This window comes from Stigmatopora argus, chromosome 11 (genome assembly GCF_051989625.1).
Source record: "Stigmatopora argus isolate UIUO_Sarg chromosome 11, RoL_Sarg_1.0, whole genome shotgun sequence".
Taxonomy (NCBI): Eukaryota; Metazoa; Chordata; class Actinopteri; order Syngnathiformes; family Syngnathidae; genus Stigmatopora; species Stigmatopora argus.
This window is the reverse complement of record NC_135397.1, coordinates 9,102,276-9,122,514: the sequence shown is the minus strand read 5'-3', so window position 1 is coordinate 9,122,514 and position 20,239 is coordinate 9,102,276. Positions and strand designations below refer to the sequence as shown.

The following is a 20,239-nucleotide window of genomic DNA, read 5'->3' as shown; positions in this document are numbered from 1 at the left end:
ATGCTTTCATGCAAAGCAAAAATAAATACTAATATTTCATGATTGGAGATAAAATGTTAAAATCTATCAGAAAGAAGAGCAATAGATGCTTCCTGACCTTGAGTTACATGTCATTTTCAGTGTTTACAGCATACAATCAATATGTTGTCAATATATCTGTCAACAGAGAACTCCATGGAACCCTTTACATTTAGAAAGCTTTGGTTGGAATAGTTGCATCATTTGAGCCATCCAATAAGTCTCCGGACCTTCACTATTTGCAGCCACTGCTTGCCATATGTGTTAAAGTGTCAGTTATTAAAGTTTGTCAAGTGTGGCACTAGCTTTACAATGTACATCTGGACGAGCATCCATCATAGAAATAAGATAAGTTGCAAATATCGATTGGTTCAACATGGCAGTACAGAAAGACCTTGAAAACACAAACAACTAGGGCCGACAATCTACGTTACAAGTGCCTTTATGTTCTTGTGTCGCCAAATAAAGCCTCTCCTTTTGCAAACAAGAATAAATCCCAACTATCTTTATAACACCTGTCTATCATTCTAGACATTTTTTTTAGGAAATTGAACTCGGGGAGGAAAAAACAATTTAACGGTATGAAATACAACAGCAGAATCATAAAATATATAGCGGTATTCATTTATGATTTGATGGATTCATATCCTTTTTTTTTAATAAGTAACTTGATTGTTAGGATTCTGAAGTGAACATAAATCCATTACAAGTGCAAGAGACTTTTGGGCTGGAAAGCAGCTGGTGAAACCCTTCCATCTAAATGCCTGTTATTTTTATAATGACCATGTTAATGTGTTATGTACTACAAGGCTGGTAATGAATACTGTTTCCAAGGGAACAACAAATCCATGTTTTCTCTTGAAAAATAAGCTTTAATTCAAACAATATACAATCAGCATGCACTTGACCTGAGGCATGCAGATAACTCATGACCAAAAAAAGTATTTGCCTGAACAAGACGTGACATTAAATATTGCAGCACAACACACAGTTAGTTGGACAGATTTAAATTCAGAAAGTGTTGAGCAGTGTTTAGATTTTCTGCCTTTGCTAAATTTCTTTTGCACCCATAGTTCTGGACAGTACACTTTTGTGTACTATTTTCCTAATACCCATTCTGGATTGTTGTGAAGGTGAGTAGGTAAACTCACATAGTTGCTTGAATGAAATTTTGGTGACGATACAGAGTGTGATGTTGTGCTTTGTGTTTAGAAGCAGACATGATGATCCTAAGGTTCTCCTTAGGGGTGACCAGGTTGGATAGAAATAGGGGACAGTGAAGTCAGAGAGATCAGACCTAGATGGTTTGGACCTTTCCAGATGAGAAATAGGGAAAAGGATGTTGAGGGTGGAACTGCCAGAAAACAGGGCTAGAGGTTGACCTAGGAGAAGATATATGGATGTAGTGAGGAAGGACATGAAAGTGGCTAGTATAGCGGAGGAGGATACATAGGACAGAGTGAACTGTGAAAAGGTCATTAGCAAAGACAACCCCTCACGGGACAAACGGAAAGTGTAGAAGTAGTAGTAGTAATGTAGATCTAGCATTTAAACTTATCATGAAAGTAAAAATTCATTGTTGTATGGTGGTTCATGTAGCAGGGATTGAAGTTATTTATTTTCAATTGGCGCACTGAATGAGACTGTATGGATGTGTTTGGGCAACTGTATTTTTGAGTACCCTCATGAATTTTATGTGACAACTCTTGATCGTCTTAACGCCAACTTAATTTTTCTAATTCTTTTAAATAAAAGAATAATAACAATGCACCTGAAAACAAAACATGAACAAAAATATATTTTCCATACATTACAGAACGTGCAAAAAAAGAAAAAAAATATTACATCTACAAATACTTATGGTAATTATAATCATTTTAAAATAGGGAGTTATTTAACCACCCTGTAGTTGTACACCACTTGCTACAGACAGCTTAGTTGGCTCCAAAAAATCATTTGAAAAACACCCACATCCACAGTGATATCATGCACTAGGAGTTTTGACAGGCACAAGATAATTGGATGAAAGGGCGTATCAGTGGAGAAATATCTCTATCCTGCTGCAGAAGCGACAAGACAATCACAGTTAGCCATGTTTTATAAAAGAACCCTAATTCATTTGCTACTCTTCATAAGTGCGCAATTGATTTTGATACAAATTGATGGCAATAACTCACCCAACATGTACAATCGTGTTTTCATATATCATGAGTGAAAAACATGGCCATTATAATTGGTAAGTCACAGTTTCGACAAACAATATAGAGTGGTCTGATAATGATTGTGACAAAGTAACACAAATAATTTGTCACAAATACGCTGACACATTTTGTCCAACATGACTGGCAACGATTTAAGCACAAAGTGAGTAGCAACACAGCAAACACCATACAATTACTTTTGGATTGTAATGCACAATCTTGCGGAATTAAGAGTACATCAGTGTTCAACATATTGTGTGTTGAGCAATATAAAACAAACATGCACAACAAAGGCAAGTGAAAACAGAAGACCTATCATATTTAAACTGGCATGTGTGTCTGTTTTTCTAACTAGAGTACATTTGAGTATATCTACTAACTCTCGCTAGGAAATTGTTGAAATGTACTGTACAATGTCCAGTGTAGGCTATTTCATCATCCCAGAGTCAATTGTTTTATTCAGCAGGAGAGCCAGACCATTCAAAAAGTTTGCAAACAGCTCACGTAGATGATTTTTTTTTTAAAAACAATTTCATCAAACTTGCAAACATGTAATTCCTTCGTAATGGCTTACAGTCTAAAAGAATACATTTAAAATGTAAGCTCAACCAATTCAACCTTAATTCAGTAAAATGTATGAAAATCAACACTTCTCTCGTTATAGTTTTGCGAAGTGTTTGTTGTGTGTATCTTTGTTTTCCTGTTGATCCTGTTTTCACTGCTTGAATGTAGAACATTGCCCTTCTATCTCAGCAGTCAAGGCAATAGGGACAATTCCCATTGACCATCTTCAGCTATAGTTGAAAGGGTTGCCATTCACTAGTCTACACAGTACGTGCATGAACAACAATATAGAAATTCATATGGGGGCTTCTAACTTTTTGACAGCTGATTTGAACTGCAGATGTCCTGCCAAAGTCAAGCAATGAAACAGCATCGTAAAATAGTGCTTCTTCAGCTGGCTTTTCTCGAGGCTTGAAAGACAAAGGCAATAGAGTAGATGCAAAGATACAGTTGGTATTTGATACATACTGATAAGCCCTCAACATGCACTTTCCAAAAGTTTCCATTTGCATGAACAGAACAAACTATCAAGTCAATTTAGTATGTGACTGTTGCATTTTCTGGCACACTCATTTCTCAGGTGTGGTCAACAGAACTGCAAAGATGGCAAACAACAGAAACAAATGTAAGGCAAGCTCATATCCACGTCTGAGCATCAGCAATACCTTTTCTACTTAGATTTAGAGATGTTTCGAAACAAATACTGCTAAACTGTATTGACGTGCTTCAGCATAATACATACATTTTTATTACTACAACCACCAAAAAAAACAAAGTTTAGCCTTCATACTTTAGCCCAAGAATGAAAGCAGCTCGTCTAAAGCTACATTATGGGTCTTTTTTGTTTTTTTTGGCAGGAAATACATGTAGATGCAGAAGTTTCACTGTTACATAGGACACACTTTGTTTTCTGGTATGGGGAGCTGAGCAAAGGAACCACAGTCAGTTGGAGAATCCTCAGACCTTGGCAAAGTTGTATCACCAATGGGAATACGGGCCGCAATGGCAGCCATTTCACCTGTTTGACTGTCCACAGTAGTTCCAGGTCGCTCTGTTGTCTGATTCATGTTGCTTTCCGGTATGGCCACAATGCCGGTAAAGAGTTGGATGATGCACTTTCTGAACTTGACACAAATTAAAACTTTGATAAGTCATCAGTTATTGTTCATCATATAAACAGTACTCTAAATGCAAATACTCTGAGTATCTTTTACACTCTCACTTTGTAAATCCTATTTTGATCCAGATGTCATAAAAATTGACGTCAAGAACTGGCTACTTATCTTAAGCAGGAGATTTGATTCAGTCTTTTTATTTACATCTACTTTTCATGTTGACAGAGGCTGACCTATTTAAACGAGTCAGAGTAGGACACTCCCACGGACATGCAGAAGGCATGCAGTTCCCTGCAGGGGAGTTTGATCTAATGACTTTTTTCATGCGAATACAGATTTACTTGGGGATGTATTGCACACACATTTTCTGTTCGTAATATTTCGGCATTTGCCGTAAATATATTCTTTCCAGGGGATTCTATTTGCTGGGCGAAAACGTGTGAAAAGTCTCCTGGTATAACTAAAAAAACAAATTGAAGATTTCAAATGGTTAGAATTGAGCAGTTAAGGGCTTCTTACCTTGAGGCAATGATATTAAAAAAGAAAAAGAAAAAAAAGAAAAATAAAGAAAGCCTGCACAATAGCAATTTAACAAGTCCTACGTCTATTTAATGAGATAACTCCAAATGTTGACACTCTTTTTATATTGCATGATCACCATTAGTTACATAATTTTGCTTATGAAAGTCACAGGATTTTCTACCCAAAAACTCTGTGATCTCTTTTTGGATACAAGTGCTCATTGTCCAGAATTGTGCAAATTTTAACAAGACAAATGTGAATGTTCTCAGCAGTAACCAATTGCAATAGCCAACTTTACAGGCAAGACATAGTGGGGTCATGCATTTTTCAACAAGGCCTCATATGGACAATCGTACCTACTAAATTGCATATTTTATTTATTCATATGATGTGCATTATTTAGAAACACTCAAACAATCTAAATATATCAGGAATGCATTGAAATTTTCATCTGCTGAATGTATTTAGCGATATGTCTTAAGTTTTAGTCATAAGTAGAAATATTACCTGTCGGTTCATGAACACGTAGATAATTGGGTTGTACACGGCAGCTGTCTTGGAGAAGAATGCAGGGATGGAAGCCAACCTCGCATCGATTTCAATAGTTGGATGAATTGTGACCAGTATGGCAAAGACTGCATATGGTGTCCATGCCACCATGAATGCTATAATCATGACCACAACCATACGGGTCACCTGACGCTCTGGCTTCCTGGCATTGGCCAGACGACCATGGGACACCTAGCAGGGAAGGTTGTTCATTTTAATTGGCTTTTAGGTATTGCCAACATGACTTGACGAGTCAAATTAAAGGTTACTTACAGGCACTTTAGTCACTGAGGGTGTAATGGTACATTGGCCTGATTTTGGTGCATGCAATGCGGAATCAATTCCTAATCAGTGGCGGTGTGAATGTGCGTGCGAATGATTGTTCATCTCTGTATGCCCTATGACTGACTCCGACCATTGCAGCGTGTGGTCTGCCTTTCACTACAAGTCAGCTGAAATGCATTCTAGTACCCCTGCAACCGTGACCGCAATAAGCAGTGTTGAAAAGTGATATATGCATGTATATTTTTCTATATATAATAATAATAATAGTAATAATAATAATAATGCAGTAATAGCAAAGATTATTTTTAATGTTAAAATTATTTATTTCAATATCACGAAATCATGATTCGGATCATGATAAAATCACATAACCATGAATATGAGCTGCATGGCCCATTTGCTGTCTTGGTTTAATGTATGTAAAATTTCTATGTTTGAATATTATCAATGGGAACAAGTTATAGTTGAATACCGTTTTAAAGTAGTTGTCGTTAAATGAAAGAAAAACAATCAAAATGAATGGACCGCAAGTGAGCTGATCCCTGGTAAATCCTCTAGTACACTATCATTGTGTCCTTATGAAATGAATGAAATTATTTGCATAGGTTGTTTTAAAATGAATTATTTGCATATGTGGTTTTAAAATGAATTATTTGCATAGGTTGTTTTAAAATGAATTATTTGCATAGGTGGTTTTAAAATGAAGTTATTTTAAAACACATTCACACACAGAGCTCAGTAATGACAGGTTTCATACAGAAAATCATTAACAATTCACTGCCTGGGTAAATTAGAAGCCTCACTGACCTTCCTGAGCTTACGCAGGAGTTTCCCATAGCAGAAGAAGATAAGTCCAAGAGGCAGAATGAAACAAGTGGAGAAGAAAGTAATGATGTAGCTGTGGTCAGTGATGTTGGAGGAATACCTGGTAAACACATTTCCATTACAACAGTGTTAAGTATCAATAAAACTGTGGTTTTATACAAATTTTTATGTACTGTTGTTTTTTTTCTAGATTCAACACAGAAGAATAGTGAGTGAGTTTGCTTTTTACCCCACATTCACTCTCCCTCCTCTTGGATAATTACACTGTGGTTCATGGTTGATTGTGTGATTTTTTTATATCTGGCTCTGAATATCTAGAGGCCCTCTGTTGACCAGAAACAAGTAAAAGTTTTTAAAAAATAAACTTTTGCATTTGTTTATATTTACTCTATGGCTGTAAAACACGTTGATTTGACGGTGTTTCTGATTGGTCATTTTTAAACACATCAGGGGCAATTTGAAAGTAAATAGCTCAATAATGTCAGTCTTTAACATTGAAAGACAATCAGTCTTCAAATGTACTTCCTTATGTAGGAGTGTATACAAATCAGTCTGTTAAAATGCATCCTATCCTAAAAATAATAAATAAAAGTTTTGGAAAAATAATGTAAATACTAAACCAGTCTGCATGGCAAGAGGACGTGACTTACCAGTCAGGCTCACAGGTTGTTCCAATCTTGCTGACGGTGTATCTGTTCCAGCCCAGAACCGGGGGGAAGGTCCAAACGAAGGAAAAGATCCAGACGAAGAGCAGACCCATCACAGCGTGTTTGGCTTGCAGTCGTATGTTGCCGAGAGGTCTGCAGATCACGAAGAATCGTTCGAACGACAGAATGGCCAGAGACCATAGGGCTACGATTCCTGAGGAAAACAGTAAGAGGTCAGTAACGGTGACAGAGCAATAAAAGACAAATGCATTGGCAAGTCGTGCCTATGACACGTACGCGCTCCATATGGTTACTTATCACAGTTTGACATAAAATGTTCAAACCTGGGGTTCAAGACTTCGTCTGAGGTCTTGGTGTATTCCTCCTGCGCCTGCATGACTGTAAATCATGTGGCGTGTACTTAATCAATATCTGAGCAATGTGATCTCTTAAGGGTACAGAATTTGCTTTTTACCGGTTCGCAGAAGACAACTATTAAAATGTTTATCTTTAATTTGTGTAATAATATCCATTCTGTGTTTCTCATTTATGATCAAATTAGATGAAATTTTTCTGTAATTTTATAACGTTAAGTGAGTGCGATGGGTGCAATTTCTGCATCTGCTAATCTCTTTTGAAATGACTTCCCGCTCCTAAATGAAAATTTTATTATGTTTTATTATATTATGCTTTGGAAGATGTGGAGTTGGGACGGCCTGGTTACAGTTTCACCTACAGTGCAGTCATTTGTAATTTTTTTGACAACACATTTCAATTTTATAAAGCCAAAGGCGTGTAAGTAAAAATACTAATAGTGGAAATAGTTAAATGATCCAGGGTGGTTGAATTAGGCTGCTTCATGATGAACTAAAAAAAACCTCCCTTTAATTATGGTAATAACTCACTCTCACCAAGCGGGTAATTACCTTTTTCTGAACAACCACCGACCCCCAGTCTCTGAGCTTAGTGTGGAAGACAAAAGAGTGTGGTGGAAACCAGGATGTTCAATTATGTTTCACGCATTAAAACATGAGCCATTACAAAGATTTAGTAATGAAACTGACACTTTTTGTGTCTTTTTTTAGTCACCCATAATAGTCAAAATGGTGCATTGATACTGAACGAGACACATGAATTGTAAGTTTTTACCACAGCTTCTTTATCTATTGAATAATAATAATAATCGGACATAGGCTCTTGTCATCATCATTGACTCGACAAAAGCCAAATTGTCATCATACCCAGCTGCGTATGACGAAATTGGTAGTGATTCTCCACAAGGTGCGCTTTCCCGGCAAAAGGCCCAACACTGATTGAACACTTTTGTCCTGAGCTAATTAATTGGGAGGACCTGTATCCCGCTCATCTTAATCATTTTCAAGTTCATCAGCACATGCCAATGCTGGTGACCACAAACAGTGACACAGCTATCAGTCCTCCTAAAAGAGACTAGACGAGACAAAAGTCTGCCTTCAGTCCAGCCAAAACTTATTACACATCACTATCCTGCGCATTGGCCTTAACTCATGTATTATGCAAGATGGTTCCTTATGGTCTACCTTGGAACACATAGGGCCCGATTAACTAAGTTCCCAAACAATAATGAAAGTGATTGAAAATGATAACTGAAACGATTGGATGTAATGAAAATCATTGGCATTTTGGGGATATTGAAACAGCTATTAATTGACTCAATAATTTAAGGCATTATATATAGTGTATAAAGTGCAACTGAGAACAGCACAGTGTAATTCCACTTTGGGGAAAGTAAGATTTGTGGAATATACATACGTGATTGCATCAGATTTTTTTTGTTTCTGCAGGGGATATTAAGATTTTACATTGACAGTAAAATTTCCAAGTTCTTTCATTAGGGCATCGTTTGAATTAGACGTTTGAATGCTCAATTGGAATTTTTATTTTATTACCAAATCCAATAAGGAGTCTTTGAATGAATCAACTTGGACTGTATTTTGTCCTCAGCAGATCCTCAGCACCACAGTCTTGGACTAATTCATGACATCGGTCACGTTGCTCGTAACTCACTTAAGTTGTGCACAGTGGGACAAAACTGACACCAGCTGACTTCAGGAGATCCGTGCTGGAGAAGAAGTTTTCTAAATTAGGTAAGTCCACAAAAATAGGTCGACAGTATTTTCCCCTGAAGCTTCGCAAGCATGTTATGCTAGAGGTTTCCAGGATATGTGTAACTATGTGTGCATTTCTTGGAATCACAGTCTCTAAATACCCCGTGCTGGTGGGAAGTTGATAACTGCAGTGGTGACGGTGCTAAGGGGCATCTCCAGTATAAGGTGTATGCATCTGCGCACGCGTGATAAAAAATATTTAGCTATGTGGTACCCAGTATTTTACGATGTGGTACTTACCTTTTTTCTGCTTAAAATTGCATGTGATGGCCATTTAATATTTCCTATTGTGTGTGTGTGTGTGTGTGTGTGTGTGTGTGTGTGTGTGTGTGTGTATATATATATATATATATATATATATATATATATATATATAATATATAATATATATTTTATATATATATATATATATATATATATATATATATATATATATATATATATATATATATATATATATATATAATATATATATATAATGAAACCATGATTAATCATTTTGAAATATTTCATTATTGTTAATATTTTGGGTTTTTCTAAATGACACAAAATTGTTTCTTGCCCGGTCAAGGTATAAAGGTCTTAAGTGTACATAATAATAATGAATACATTTTCAAAAACTAGTCACTGGCTATAAAAGGGTCACATTTTAACTAGGTAGTGACCACTACACTTGGAGGGGCTAATATTGCAGTCTGTCCTACGGTTTCTGTTCTTCAGAGAGAGAGAGAAACAATATGCACAAATTATGACATTACAAGCTGAAATATATGACCTAAATATTCATATATAGCACCTCTCACAGTCACTCTAATCTTAAAACTTTTTACTACGCAACTTCATATACTGTCAATTTCATCTCTGTGTGCATCAAAACCTGCTGTATACTTAAGCTAAAACTTATTGACACTTCAAACAACTTTTATGGGTGTTTGACCTATTTATTTGCCTGTTAACTTGTAAGGTTTTATTGGACTGTTTTTGTTTGCCTGTTTTTCCAGCTGGACTCCTCACATCTTTTGGCACCACAATTCAAGTGAGAAAAGTGAAAAGACATGCAACCTACCGAAAAAAGTGACAGCAAAGCCTTCCAGCACGCAAGCCCATCGACCCAGGAAGAAATAACCCCTGGCATTCGTCAGGAAACTTATGAGTCCTCCCGTGAGCGACACTAGAAAGTCCGCTATGGCCAAGTTCACGATGATATAGTTGAGCGGCTGTCGGAGCTGTTTGAACTTGTACGTGGCGAACATGACAAGGAAGTTTTCGCTCAGAGAAAGAGTGCTGACCACAAACATAAGCAGGGCCAAAACGGTGAAGTTCCACGGTGCGATATTGGGAATGGGTCCGGTAAACGGGTCATCGATCGGACTCAGCTCGGCCGCCACAGTGTAGGACACCGCGTTGACGGACACACTTAAAGCCTCCATAGTCCATGTCCACAGTGCGCGCACACTACTCGCTGGATGTCTGGAACACCGACAAACTAGGGATTTTGCTCATATTGTCAACCTTTTACCGTCAAACCGGCTCACCAGCGCCGCAACTTTCCTCTTATAAAGTTTACGCGTCGAGATCCACGCGGTCCAAAATGCATGACAGGATCAGCGCTGTAGAGCGTCAGACGCACCAAAATAAAATCGTCGGAGTAATAAATAAAATATTGCAAAACGCGTCAGCGCAGAGAAGACCTGCAAGCGACGTGATGCACGCGCTGGACTGGACACTTCATAGGCTGCCGGGGTCTCTTTTATAGGCTGGTGATGATGTTCTTGTATGCTCTCCCGCCCAGTGCGTAGAAACAAGACTCATCCTTCTCCAAGTGTCACGGGTCCACTAACTCTTCATTAGCTCCACAAAGAAAAGATGACAACAAGGGATTTAAAAGCAATCATCCAGTCTACAGGTAAGATGTATTCATAATTTTAAATACAGTATCCATAGAGGCATTGAGGACCATCCATTCATTTATCCTCACAAGGATGGCGGGGGGTGCTGGAGCCTATCCCAGCAAACTTCGGGCACCAGGCGGGCGACACACTGAAATGGTGTTTAGCCAATTGCAGAGCACGAGGAGACGGATACTCATACCGAGAGGCAATCCAAAATGCTCAACCACACTACCCTGCATGTTTTTGGGATGTGGGAAGAAACAGGAGTACCCAGAGGAAACCCACGCAAGCACTGGGAGAACATTGCAAACTCCACACAGTGAAGACCGGCCTGGGATCGAACCCTCGATCCCAGAACTGTGAAGGAGGTTAACACTTTAAAAAATTGATGTGTTCCCATATCTCTTTTCAGGAATGAAAGTGGAACAATTTTAAGTGGGCACTGAAAGTAGCCCTGGGAAAAATAAAAGAAGTTTGGGGATTCCTACTGGCAAAAGACCACAACATTAATGTAAGGTATAAGTATACATATTTTTTATGTTCAAAATTATATCGTTTTTTCAGTTTAACTTTTCACCTTTGAGATAATGCAAATTTATTTAATATATGGGAGTATAATGAATTCTGTTAAATTTGTATATTAAAAATTAATTTCCTCTATTGAAATTATTTCATATGCTGCTCCTGTTCCAGTCGTCCCATTTTATGTTTTAATATATAAACAAAGCTATTATATTTAATTGTATTTGAATTTTTTATGCACTTTTACTATTCACATTTTCTTGTATTTTATTAAGCCTTTATAAATTTCTTAGTAGATGTTACATTCTCAAAGTTGTATTTGGGGCCCTATAATAGTGGGAACAACTGCACTCCAGTGTAGAAATCAGCACATTTTGTGCAACGTTTTATGCATCTTTTTGGGATTTTAGCAGATACCTCAATGCAAAGCTGCCCATTTCGAAATGGCTCCGGCTTGCTCCAAAATACTCCCAGTGGATTGGCAATTAGGTGGCAGAAAGTTAGTAAAGTTTTGACTGACTTCTACAAGCTGCACCATCTGAAAGCTCACCTATTCTGCAGGTTGTTTTTATGTAGTTGGTCTAATGCGATTTTGATGAATTTGAAAGAGTGGACAAATGGATGGACAGACATTCAGACAAATTTTATTCATTCTTTAGCATGAAATAGAATATTTGTATAAAATGTAAATTACTCGCATAGCTCTGAAAATATATATTATAGCATCTTGAATGTTTGCATTATCCATATGCATGCAACAATGGTGTAATGTTGTTTGTATTTTAGTCCCATTACGAATGTCGGAGATGGGAGGTAGTGGATGGATTTCAGCATCCTCACAGTCAGAAGGGTTGCGCTGTTTGACAGCTTGAGGACAGAGCCCGGAGGCTCTGGCGCCTCATTCCTGAAGGCGAACACTAAGGAGCAAGTGTGAAAGGTTGGCAGTTTCACCAGCAGGGCTGATGGCTCTGCAAGTTGAGGTGGGCGAGATAAATATCTGTTATTAAGGGCAAAGGGGAACTGGTGATTTTTGCTGGCTATATTAACTAATCATTGTACAAATCCTGTATCGCAGAGCGATTTGGTTAGTAATGATGCTTTCGATGGTGTTCTGGTAGATGGACCAGGTAATTAAGTATGGGGCTTGTGCCATTTTCAGCGTCCTGTGGTGGGTCTGAGCCTTCTTAGCCAGTGATGTGGGGATCAGGGTGCACCTTTTGACTGTACTCAGTTTCAATGTATACATTTTTTCCACATTACTTAATTGTGGTATGCATACAGAACAATGCAAATGCCAACAATTGTATCTTAACAAACAGGAACAATTCTGTTTAGCCGCATTGTGGTGTAGAGGTTCACTCGCCTGACTTTGGTGCGGGCAGGCGCAGGCAGTCCTGCTGGTGGCGGTATGACTGGGAGTGCAGATGGTCGTTTGTCTCTCTGTATGCCTTACGACTGAATGGCGACCAGTCTAGGGTGTAGTCTTCCTTTCGCCCGTAGACAGCTGGTTTAGGCTCCAGCAACCCCCGCAACCCTTTCGAGAATGGTTGGTATGGAAGATGAATGAATGGATGAATTCTGCTGTTCAATATGAATCTGCCCACCAAATAGCAAAAAACACTTGATCTTAATACCTTCACTTGGGAATTAATGGCAAACGTTTTTCTGCCTTTGCAAGAATTAAGACTTTTGTTCCTCTGTATGGTGCTGACATAAGTAGCCCCATTTATTTTCCAGAAACGAAGATCACTGGTTAAAATGGCCGAACTGCCAAATGAGTTATTAAGTACAGTACCCTGCTGGGGATTAAGCCGATGATACATAATAGCAATATATCCTAAATGTTTACTAATCTCACACATAGTTTTATTAATGTATTCACACACAAACTCAAGGTCAAAAACAAAACTTGTTTTTTTCTGTCAGAGGTGAATGCTTGCTGCCTGTTCCTTTATCTTGTTCCCTCAATTGCAAGCCAACTTGTCACACGTCAGTGACCATCTCCTAAATGAGGATTTATTGTCTATTCTGTCTCTCTGGACCTCTGTATGGCTGAATTTGTTTGGCAGGTTTGGGAAGCACCACTGCCAAGTTCAACCTTGTGATTTGGTCAAGAAGAGTCAAAACATTAGTTAGACTCCAAAGTTTTTTTTTCTTTTTTCTTCTTCTTTTTTTTCCGGACAAGACCTCTCTAAGTTTCCTGAACACCTAAATCGGAACATTAAAAGAAATTAACTCATTATCTGCAATTGACTGTATTAGACGTCCAATCCCTTTTGACTGGGAGGAGCAAATGTTTATTCGTCAAAGTGGATTGGACGTCTAGCGCCATCTATATGGCATTGAAACGTTTGCATTTATGGCCAGTCCTCCCAGTTAAAATGAATTTACAAACCCAACAGTGACCTTAAGGGGCTGTTTTATGGTCTCCATGCTCTGGAACATAAATAGTGCAGCCTGAAGCTCAGAAGCGCTACGAAGTCTGTGGGCGTGCATGCGTGTATGTTTGTGCACACTTTGTCATACTGTGTGACATAATTAGGTGAGTTTAGTTGTTTTCCCCCCACTGTTGCTTATATTAAACAGACATTGCTTTGGATTAAACTGGTCATGCCATCTAAATCTACCCTTGGACTTGGCTACACCTCATCCTGTTATTGTAGCAACAGGACGCAGGATTTGGCTTGTTTGTGGAGATGTCTTGCCCTTATTGTAAAACTTTGGGAGGATTAGTGACCTTTTCACTTCTGTGAAAAAGTACTTGCCTCTACTTTCTCTACTTTACCGATCAAAATCATCACACAATGTTAAATATCCGATTCCAACATGACCCAAATGTAAGTACTTTGTACATACTATGGTTTCCAAATACAGTTTTACAGTGCAGGTGTTCATTGCCACCAAACTTGACTTGTATATAATTTAGACACTATATTGTATATAAAAAAATATCTTACAAGTGCAGTACCACACAATCATTTGCATGATTTTGCTTGCAGACAGCTTTTCGTCAAAAGTACCTTGACATCAACATGTTGTTGCCGTAGTTTGAATAGTTCAGTCAGAATATATTTGGTGAGATGGAAATATGAGGCTTGGTGAGCATTTATGGGTTCATAAAAGCAAATTATCATATGAAAGCAATAGCTTCTAATCGGCCTGATGTTTAGAAACCGTACATAAGCACAAAGAAATATGGATTCTTCCCCGGCAGAAAAACGAATGTAATCTGTAACATTGTGAAGATCACCGTTTAGCACTTATGATTGCAGTGCCCATAGGGATGTTTTATATCGTTAAGTGACAGGAGAGGACAAATCTTTTCAGAGCATTTTTCTCGATGAATTGACCATACATAAAAAGGCAGAAAGTCAACACTAATGGGTAATTGTCCCAGTCCAACCCTGGCCTACACAGTGGTTTTCAGTCTGAGGAGGCATTTAAGAAAATGTTATTAAGTGTATTTGTGTGAAAGCGCTTCCGAACTGAAAGGATTCTCATGTTTTGTGCATCTAAGAATATACATATGAAAATATACATACCAGATCGGTCAAGGAAAAAATACGGTGCCTTTTTTCTGGGATGGACACATCTGTAGCATTCATAAAGCATAAAGACCAATTTGTTAATCAGATTATTAATTCCTGCCACCCTGAAACTAATCAGCATCCAATCAGAGAGTACAAACCACTACTCCCCCACAGTCAAGCCAATGGACAATTCATGCATACGAAGTAAAAGTGTGAATGAAAAAAGCTCCTCATTTAGTGAATCATTATTGCTAGACCTTCCAGTTAAAATGCAGTGGATGTCTATAGAGTTAAAAGCATGATTTTAGGAATATTGTAATGGAAAAATTATGTACTACGGTTTTAGTGCAAGCCATGGCCAAGAAATCTTCAATTCCTCTACTTAAATCAATTTTCATTTCAATGCCAGTGTGAAACAATAAACAACCATTAGAAGTGAGGATGGTCGTACACACTAATTGTTGAAGGTTTATTTAATATAAATCCATATCTTGTCCAACCAAGCTAATGTGACCCGTGCAGTTTCATACAGCTGTCACAAAGAGGTCACCTTAATTCACTCTTTGTGAAACTCCTAACATGTAGATCAATAGTCCCCGATAGCTACCGAAACCAAGACATGACATACATCTGCTATTCTTGCCGTTTTGTGCTTTTCCAAAAGGTTTTATGTCAACACATAGTTAAAGCTGTTGTCTTCTTTACGATTAAGGCTCCATTGCATGGTTTACCAGGTGAATGCTGGAGAATTACATTAGCCTCGAACTTGATTGCACACAAGCCCCTGAGACTGCCTCCCCTGGGCTACCTACTGTATGTTCTTTGCGATCATTAAGCACTTAAAGTAGCACAGTTTGGGGGGAAAGGATGACACGCGCCATCAACACTAGGCCAACATGTTTCGAATAGATCAGTTATGTTTACCTGGAAAGTGTTTAAGGTCACAATGAAATTTCATTTATTTTACAATAAGGTGTGTGTTGAAATAATGTGTCAGGAGAAAGGGTCTGTATAATTGCAGCCATTGAATTGCAGATTTTCCCTACCACATTTGACATGTGCATAATTGATGTGCTGTTTGCTGTCAGTTTCAGGTGTGACAAGCTAAAAGGTCACCAGGGGGCATACAGGATGATGAGTGCACTCAAATGGCCAGATGCAAGGTAACTAAATGTAGTCATGTAAAAATACTTTGTTACAATTCAGGTTGGAGATATTACAAACATGCAAATGTCAAATTCTGTTTCCCGTTTAGATAATTCTTAAAATTAACAAAACATATAGAATTCAGATTCTGCTGAGCTTTGCAAAACACCTGTAAATACCATTAAAATTCAGATATGCCCTTCTGTTTTCAAGATTTAACCAAAAGAAGTATATCTGACAACTGCAACACGTAAAACGAAGCTTACAATATGATTAATGATGTGCATTTAAAAGGTACAAAAGGTGAGAAAACTGCTCAAAGTAGCAATAGTGACATGAGTAATGTTTGGTTTCTTATGACCTCATCGATCACAAAAGCAGAAAGACTCAGCAAAAGGTAGCTGGATTTATCCTCACTGTCATCAGTAAAGAATGTTTAAATGGATTTCTGTGCACCGTTTGTGTTCTGCCTTATCATCACTGTCACTGAAAACAATGAGGACACTGAGATCGTGTCCTCTGCGTGTTTCTTGTGAGAAAATATGTGAACTGAGCGCCAGCGCACAAAAGAGATTTTGCAAATTTGTCCATCTTTCAAGTGTTTTCCTTTTTGCTACATGTATTTATCTCTATGTTTTGGTGTAATCAATCTACTTCTAATTGAATAATTGGGACAGCACGCTTTCTTTTTTTTTGGGCTCAAAAGTTGAAAATATTTAGTGCAAATAAGGAAATTAAAATACTAGCAATCCATAGTATCACCTCTCTGGAAACAGGAGAGTGGATTATATTAAAAAATGTTACTGCTATTAGTTTCCTGACCTATTGTATAGCTTATCTTGTCTTTATATCTGTCTTGGTCTAATTTAACTAAATGCATGTAGATTAATTAGTCATCTAGTTAGTTTCTTTTTCAAAATGTTGTAGTCAAATTACATCTCTTTTCACAGTTTTGTGTTAGCCTATCCTAATGTTCTTTTCTATACAAATACCTATTTACTAGAATATCTTCACTAGTTCATGTTTAGTTTTACTTACTACTTAGGGCATCTTTAATAAATCTGAAAAACATACAATAAATCCATAACGCGAATTCAGAAAATGAAGGAAGTCAGTAAACGATGAATGCCACTTTTAGAAATTTGTTAGTCTGACATGAGTATTTCATCTAAATCCAAATCAACTTTACCATGACTCATTAGTGAGTCACCTAAAATTTTCCTCACTCCTATTATTTGTTCTGATATTTCTGCCTTTGAACAAACACCTGCTCCTGCCTGTTTTTAGGCCTCTGGTATGTGAAGCTGAGATGACCTATGAGGAAGTGCCGGTGTAATTTCTTTACCTCCAACCTCAGCTGATTTGTTTCCACTCAGGTCTTTGAGAGATCAAATAGCCGCAGTTCTGACTAGGCGTCTGGCTGAGGTAATTTATGCTGCGGTTTGTTTAGATGACACTCATTCTGGGACCTTTCTTCATATGCCAGTCGTCCCAGTGACATTACACTTTGCTCTCTGCCAGTTCATTTGCTTTCCCTCTTATCTGCCACATGAGAGGACCAGACAACCCCCTCCCATCAGGAGACAAATGAAAAGTGTCATTGCTTATTTTTTTGTTGTTGTTTTTTTTCTCCATGAAGTCGCAAAGACGGGAAATGGACTGGCATTTATCGCCCATCAGTTGATTGGTCAAGCTGAAAGGCTGCAAGCCAGTCTTTGGGCAGCTGTAAACAATCTGATTTTGCCACTTGCACAAGAAATACGCAGTAACTTATCCTCTTAATTTATTTCACAAAAACTGTCAATTGTTCTTCCTATTCTTCCACTAATTTTCTTTCCGATAAAATAATGTCAGATTTGCCAGTGCGCACGTTGTTGAATGGTGCAGATAACACTAGTCAACTTATCATAATAACCTATATAAATGCTAATTAAGCTTTTGAATTGCCAGAAAGCTCACGACCTGACCGGCAGCGTCAGCATGGCTGCCACCGAGGCATGTCGGCATGTAGAGAGCCCCGTGTGGCTCCGGAGCCACAGTTTGACAACCCGCCTTATAAGAAAAATCTGAACATTTCTGCTAATATATGTAAATGGCAGCTAGTTTGTTTTTGTTTTTTTTTAAACGAAAACATGAGCATGTTTTTACCATTTAATGATTCTCTTCCCATTCACATTAAACATGACTAATTGAATTGGTAGAACAGTATAAAATTATCTGAGCTATGAGTGGCAATTTGCAGTTGTAAACCTGTTGGTGATCAATTCTTCACAGATATGGCTGAGTTTAATGTTACGTTCACTGAGGAAAGAGTGTGATTACAGAGATCTTCTGCTCAAATGTAGCTGTGCTGCTAAATGAGCATGGCCTCAGGTGAAAACTCTTTGGAGCAGCTGGCCGCCTGTTGGGACCTTCAGATAAACCTAGTCTGCCCTTGATGCATGTCTCAGGCCGCAGACACGTTCAGAAAGTCACCCAAGATTAAGCACCCCCTCACTACTTCCTGCCCAAACCCTCCTGCTGCATGCACATCTGTGGTGTTTGTGTGTGTTGTAGGGGGACATGCATGCATTTGATTGCTCATGCTTCAAGCAACAGTACATGGATGTCAGTTTAATCGGCAAACATATGGCTCACCTTGAGGTAATGCATCCACTTCTGTCCCTTGCATGTCCATGCAATGTGTTTTTTTTTTGTCTGCATGTACATACACAATTTTAAAATATATTTATATGCATATATAATATACCCCAGCAACCCTTATGCAAATAAGTGGAATTATTTAGTGTTTTTATTCACTTCACATTCATACTCATTTGATTTTATTCTCATCTCATCTCATTTTCTGAACTGCTTTATCTTCATTAGGGTTTCGGGGGTGCTGGAGCCTATCCCAGCTGACTCCGAACCAGAGGCGCCGGACACCCTGAATCGGTGGCCAGCCGATCGCAGAGCACAAGGAGACGGAAAACCATGCAAACTCACACCCATACCTAGGGGCAATTAGAGTGTCCAATCAGCCTACCATGCATGTTATTGGAATGTGGGAGGAAACCGGAGTACCCGGAGGAAACCCACGCAGGAGAACATGCAAACTCCACACAGGTGGACGTGACCTGGATTTGGACCCAGAACCCCAGGGCTGTGAGGCCAACGCGCTAACCACTATTTTTGCTTTATTTTCTGTGATATGTTGACCAATCCATAAAAATAAATGCCTACATTAGACAGGTCTGTGGTGTAAGAAAATAAAGTTGTGGGCCACCGATGCAGACCACCACGCCTGAAAGACTATCTTCAATCATACTCTCCCATTCTTCATCTCCACACCAGACAACACATTTCAGCACCTCCACAATCCCGGCACATGCTGCCTACCTCTCTATGGCCTACCTTTTCCCACAATCCCTGACATTAGATAATGTCATTCTTGGAATTACAACCAGTCCAATGCATAACCCATTCTTTGCAAATTATTTTTTAAGTATCTGTCTGGATTTCTAAATAAACCTAACAACTTACACAGAGCCTCCAACAAAAGCCTCCCCTCCGCTCCTGTCTTATTAAACTTTAGTACAGCCTTTGACACGCTGTTTTCTTGAACTGGACCTTCAATTTTACTACTCTAAAGCAGCCGGTTGAGCAAACTGTGGCCCTACACAAAAGGGAGTTTGTTCTTAGCCTTTAAGGTATTACCTTCGAAGAATTCCATAAGCGTTAGCAGCTCACTCAATTCTTAACATGAGCTGGGATTGCAAATTGTAATTGCAAGGTCACAGGTTTCTCCATTAATCCTTTAATGAGGCGTGTTATACATTTGCGATCAAACACAAATCATGCTGAGAGGTCAGCTTGAAAAGTGGGGGGCTCTGCCTCAGACAGCCCGGCCAGTCGCAGCTGATTGCCCGAAGATGCGACAAGGCGGTGGAGATGTTCTGCCTACATACTGTGCAAAAATGTGTCACCTCTGACACACCACTGCACAACATCCCTCCCACTGTGCCCACATGAGGACTGGGAACACATGATCTCTTACTATATGTCAATTACACAACATGACCCACTTTGATCAGATCATGTGGATTTGTGTTTTCTTCTCGTCATGAGAAGTCTCAATGTATAACTCATTGGGCACTTATTTCATTCACTCATTGGCTGACATTGACGGCGCTCGACGCTCAAATCCATTTTGACTGGAATTTTGAATGTCTTTGGAAGTTGAGTATTCACAACCAGTCCTGCCAGTGCCGATAAATTGGCCGTCTATTGTTGTCAA

General features: G+C 38.6%; 2 protein-coding genes across 15 annotated transcripts in view; one reads left to right on the top strand and one right to left on the bottom strand.

Annotated features, from left to right (window-relative positions):
- LOC144084420 (uncharacterized) overlaps positions 1-20,239 on the top strand; it is a 32,155-nt gene that overhangs the window by 6,164 nt on the left and 5,752 nt on the right. For 3 of the 13 annotated variants that reach the window (XM_077612823.1, XM_077612822.1, XM_077612812.1), the window contains exons 2-11: positions 6,080-6,182; positions 6,270-6,287; positions 6,781-6,959; positions 8,713-8,852; positions 9,875-10,779; positions 11,178-11,276; positions 12,074-12,267; positions 15,906-15,980; positions 17,251-17,388; positions 18,520-18,606. The gene's annotated coding sequence lies outside the window, so the exon portion shown is untranslated. Of the gene's footprint in view, positions 1-6,079; positions 6,183-6,269; positions 6,292-6,780; positions 6,960-8,709; positions 8,853-9,874; positions 10,780-11,177; positions 11,282-12,073; positions 12,268-15,905; positions 15,981-17,250; positions 17,389-18,519; positions 18,607-20,239 lie in introns of all 13 variants that reach the window. The other 10 variants (XR_013303796.1, XR_013303797.1, XM_077612815.1 and 7 more) reach the window with 8 other exon arrangements.
- valopa (vertebrate ancient long opsin a) lies at positions 1,802-10,582 on the bottom strand. 2 transcript variants are annotated; one of them, XM_077612810.1, is made up of 5 exons: positions 9,940-10,582; positions 6,730-6,940; positions 6,062-6,179; positions 4,928-5,161; positions 1,802-3,907 (listed from the first exon to the last, which is right to left on the bottom strand). In XM_077612810.1, exons 1-5 carry the CDS (start codon positions 10,301-10,303, stop codon positions 3,671-3,673), a joined length of 1,164 nt encoding a protein of 387 aa, XP_077468936.1. In that variant the 5' UTR covers positions 10,304-10,582; the 3' UTR covers positions 1,802-3,670. The 2 variants fall into 2 exon arrangements, with proteins under 2 accessions (XP_077468936.1, XP_077468937.1); XM_077612811.1 differs by having other exon boundaries at positions 1,802-3,902.

Bases quoted from the DNA above. Each gene is read 5' to 3' on its own strand.
- valopa (XM_077612810.1), bottom strand. From the start codon at position 10,303: ATGGAGGCTTTAAGTGTGTCCGTCAACGCGGTGTCCTACACTGTGGCG. The intron at 5,162-6,061 runs GTCAGTGAGGCT...CTTCCCTGCTAG, and splicing joins TCCTGCGTAAGCTCAGGAAG to GTGTCCCATGGTCGTCTGGC. The intron at 3,908-4,927 runs GTAATATTTCTA...ATTTGTGTCAAG, and splicing joins ACGTGTTCATGAACCGACAG to TTCAGAAAGTGCATCATCCA.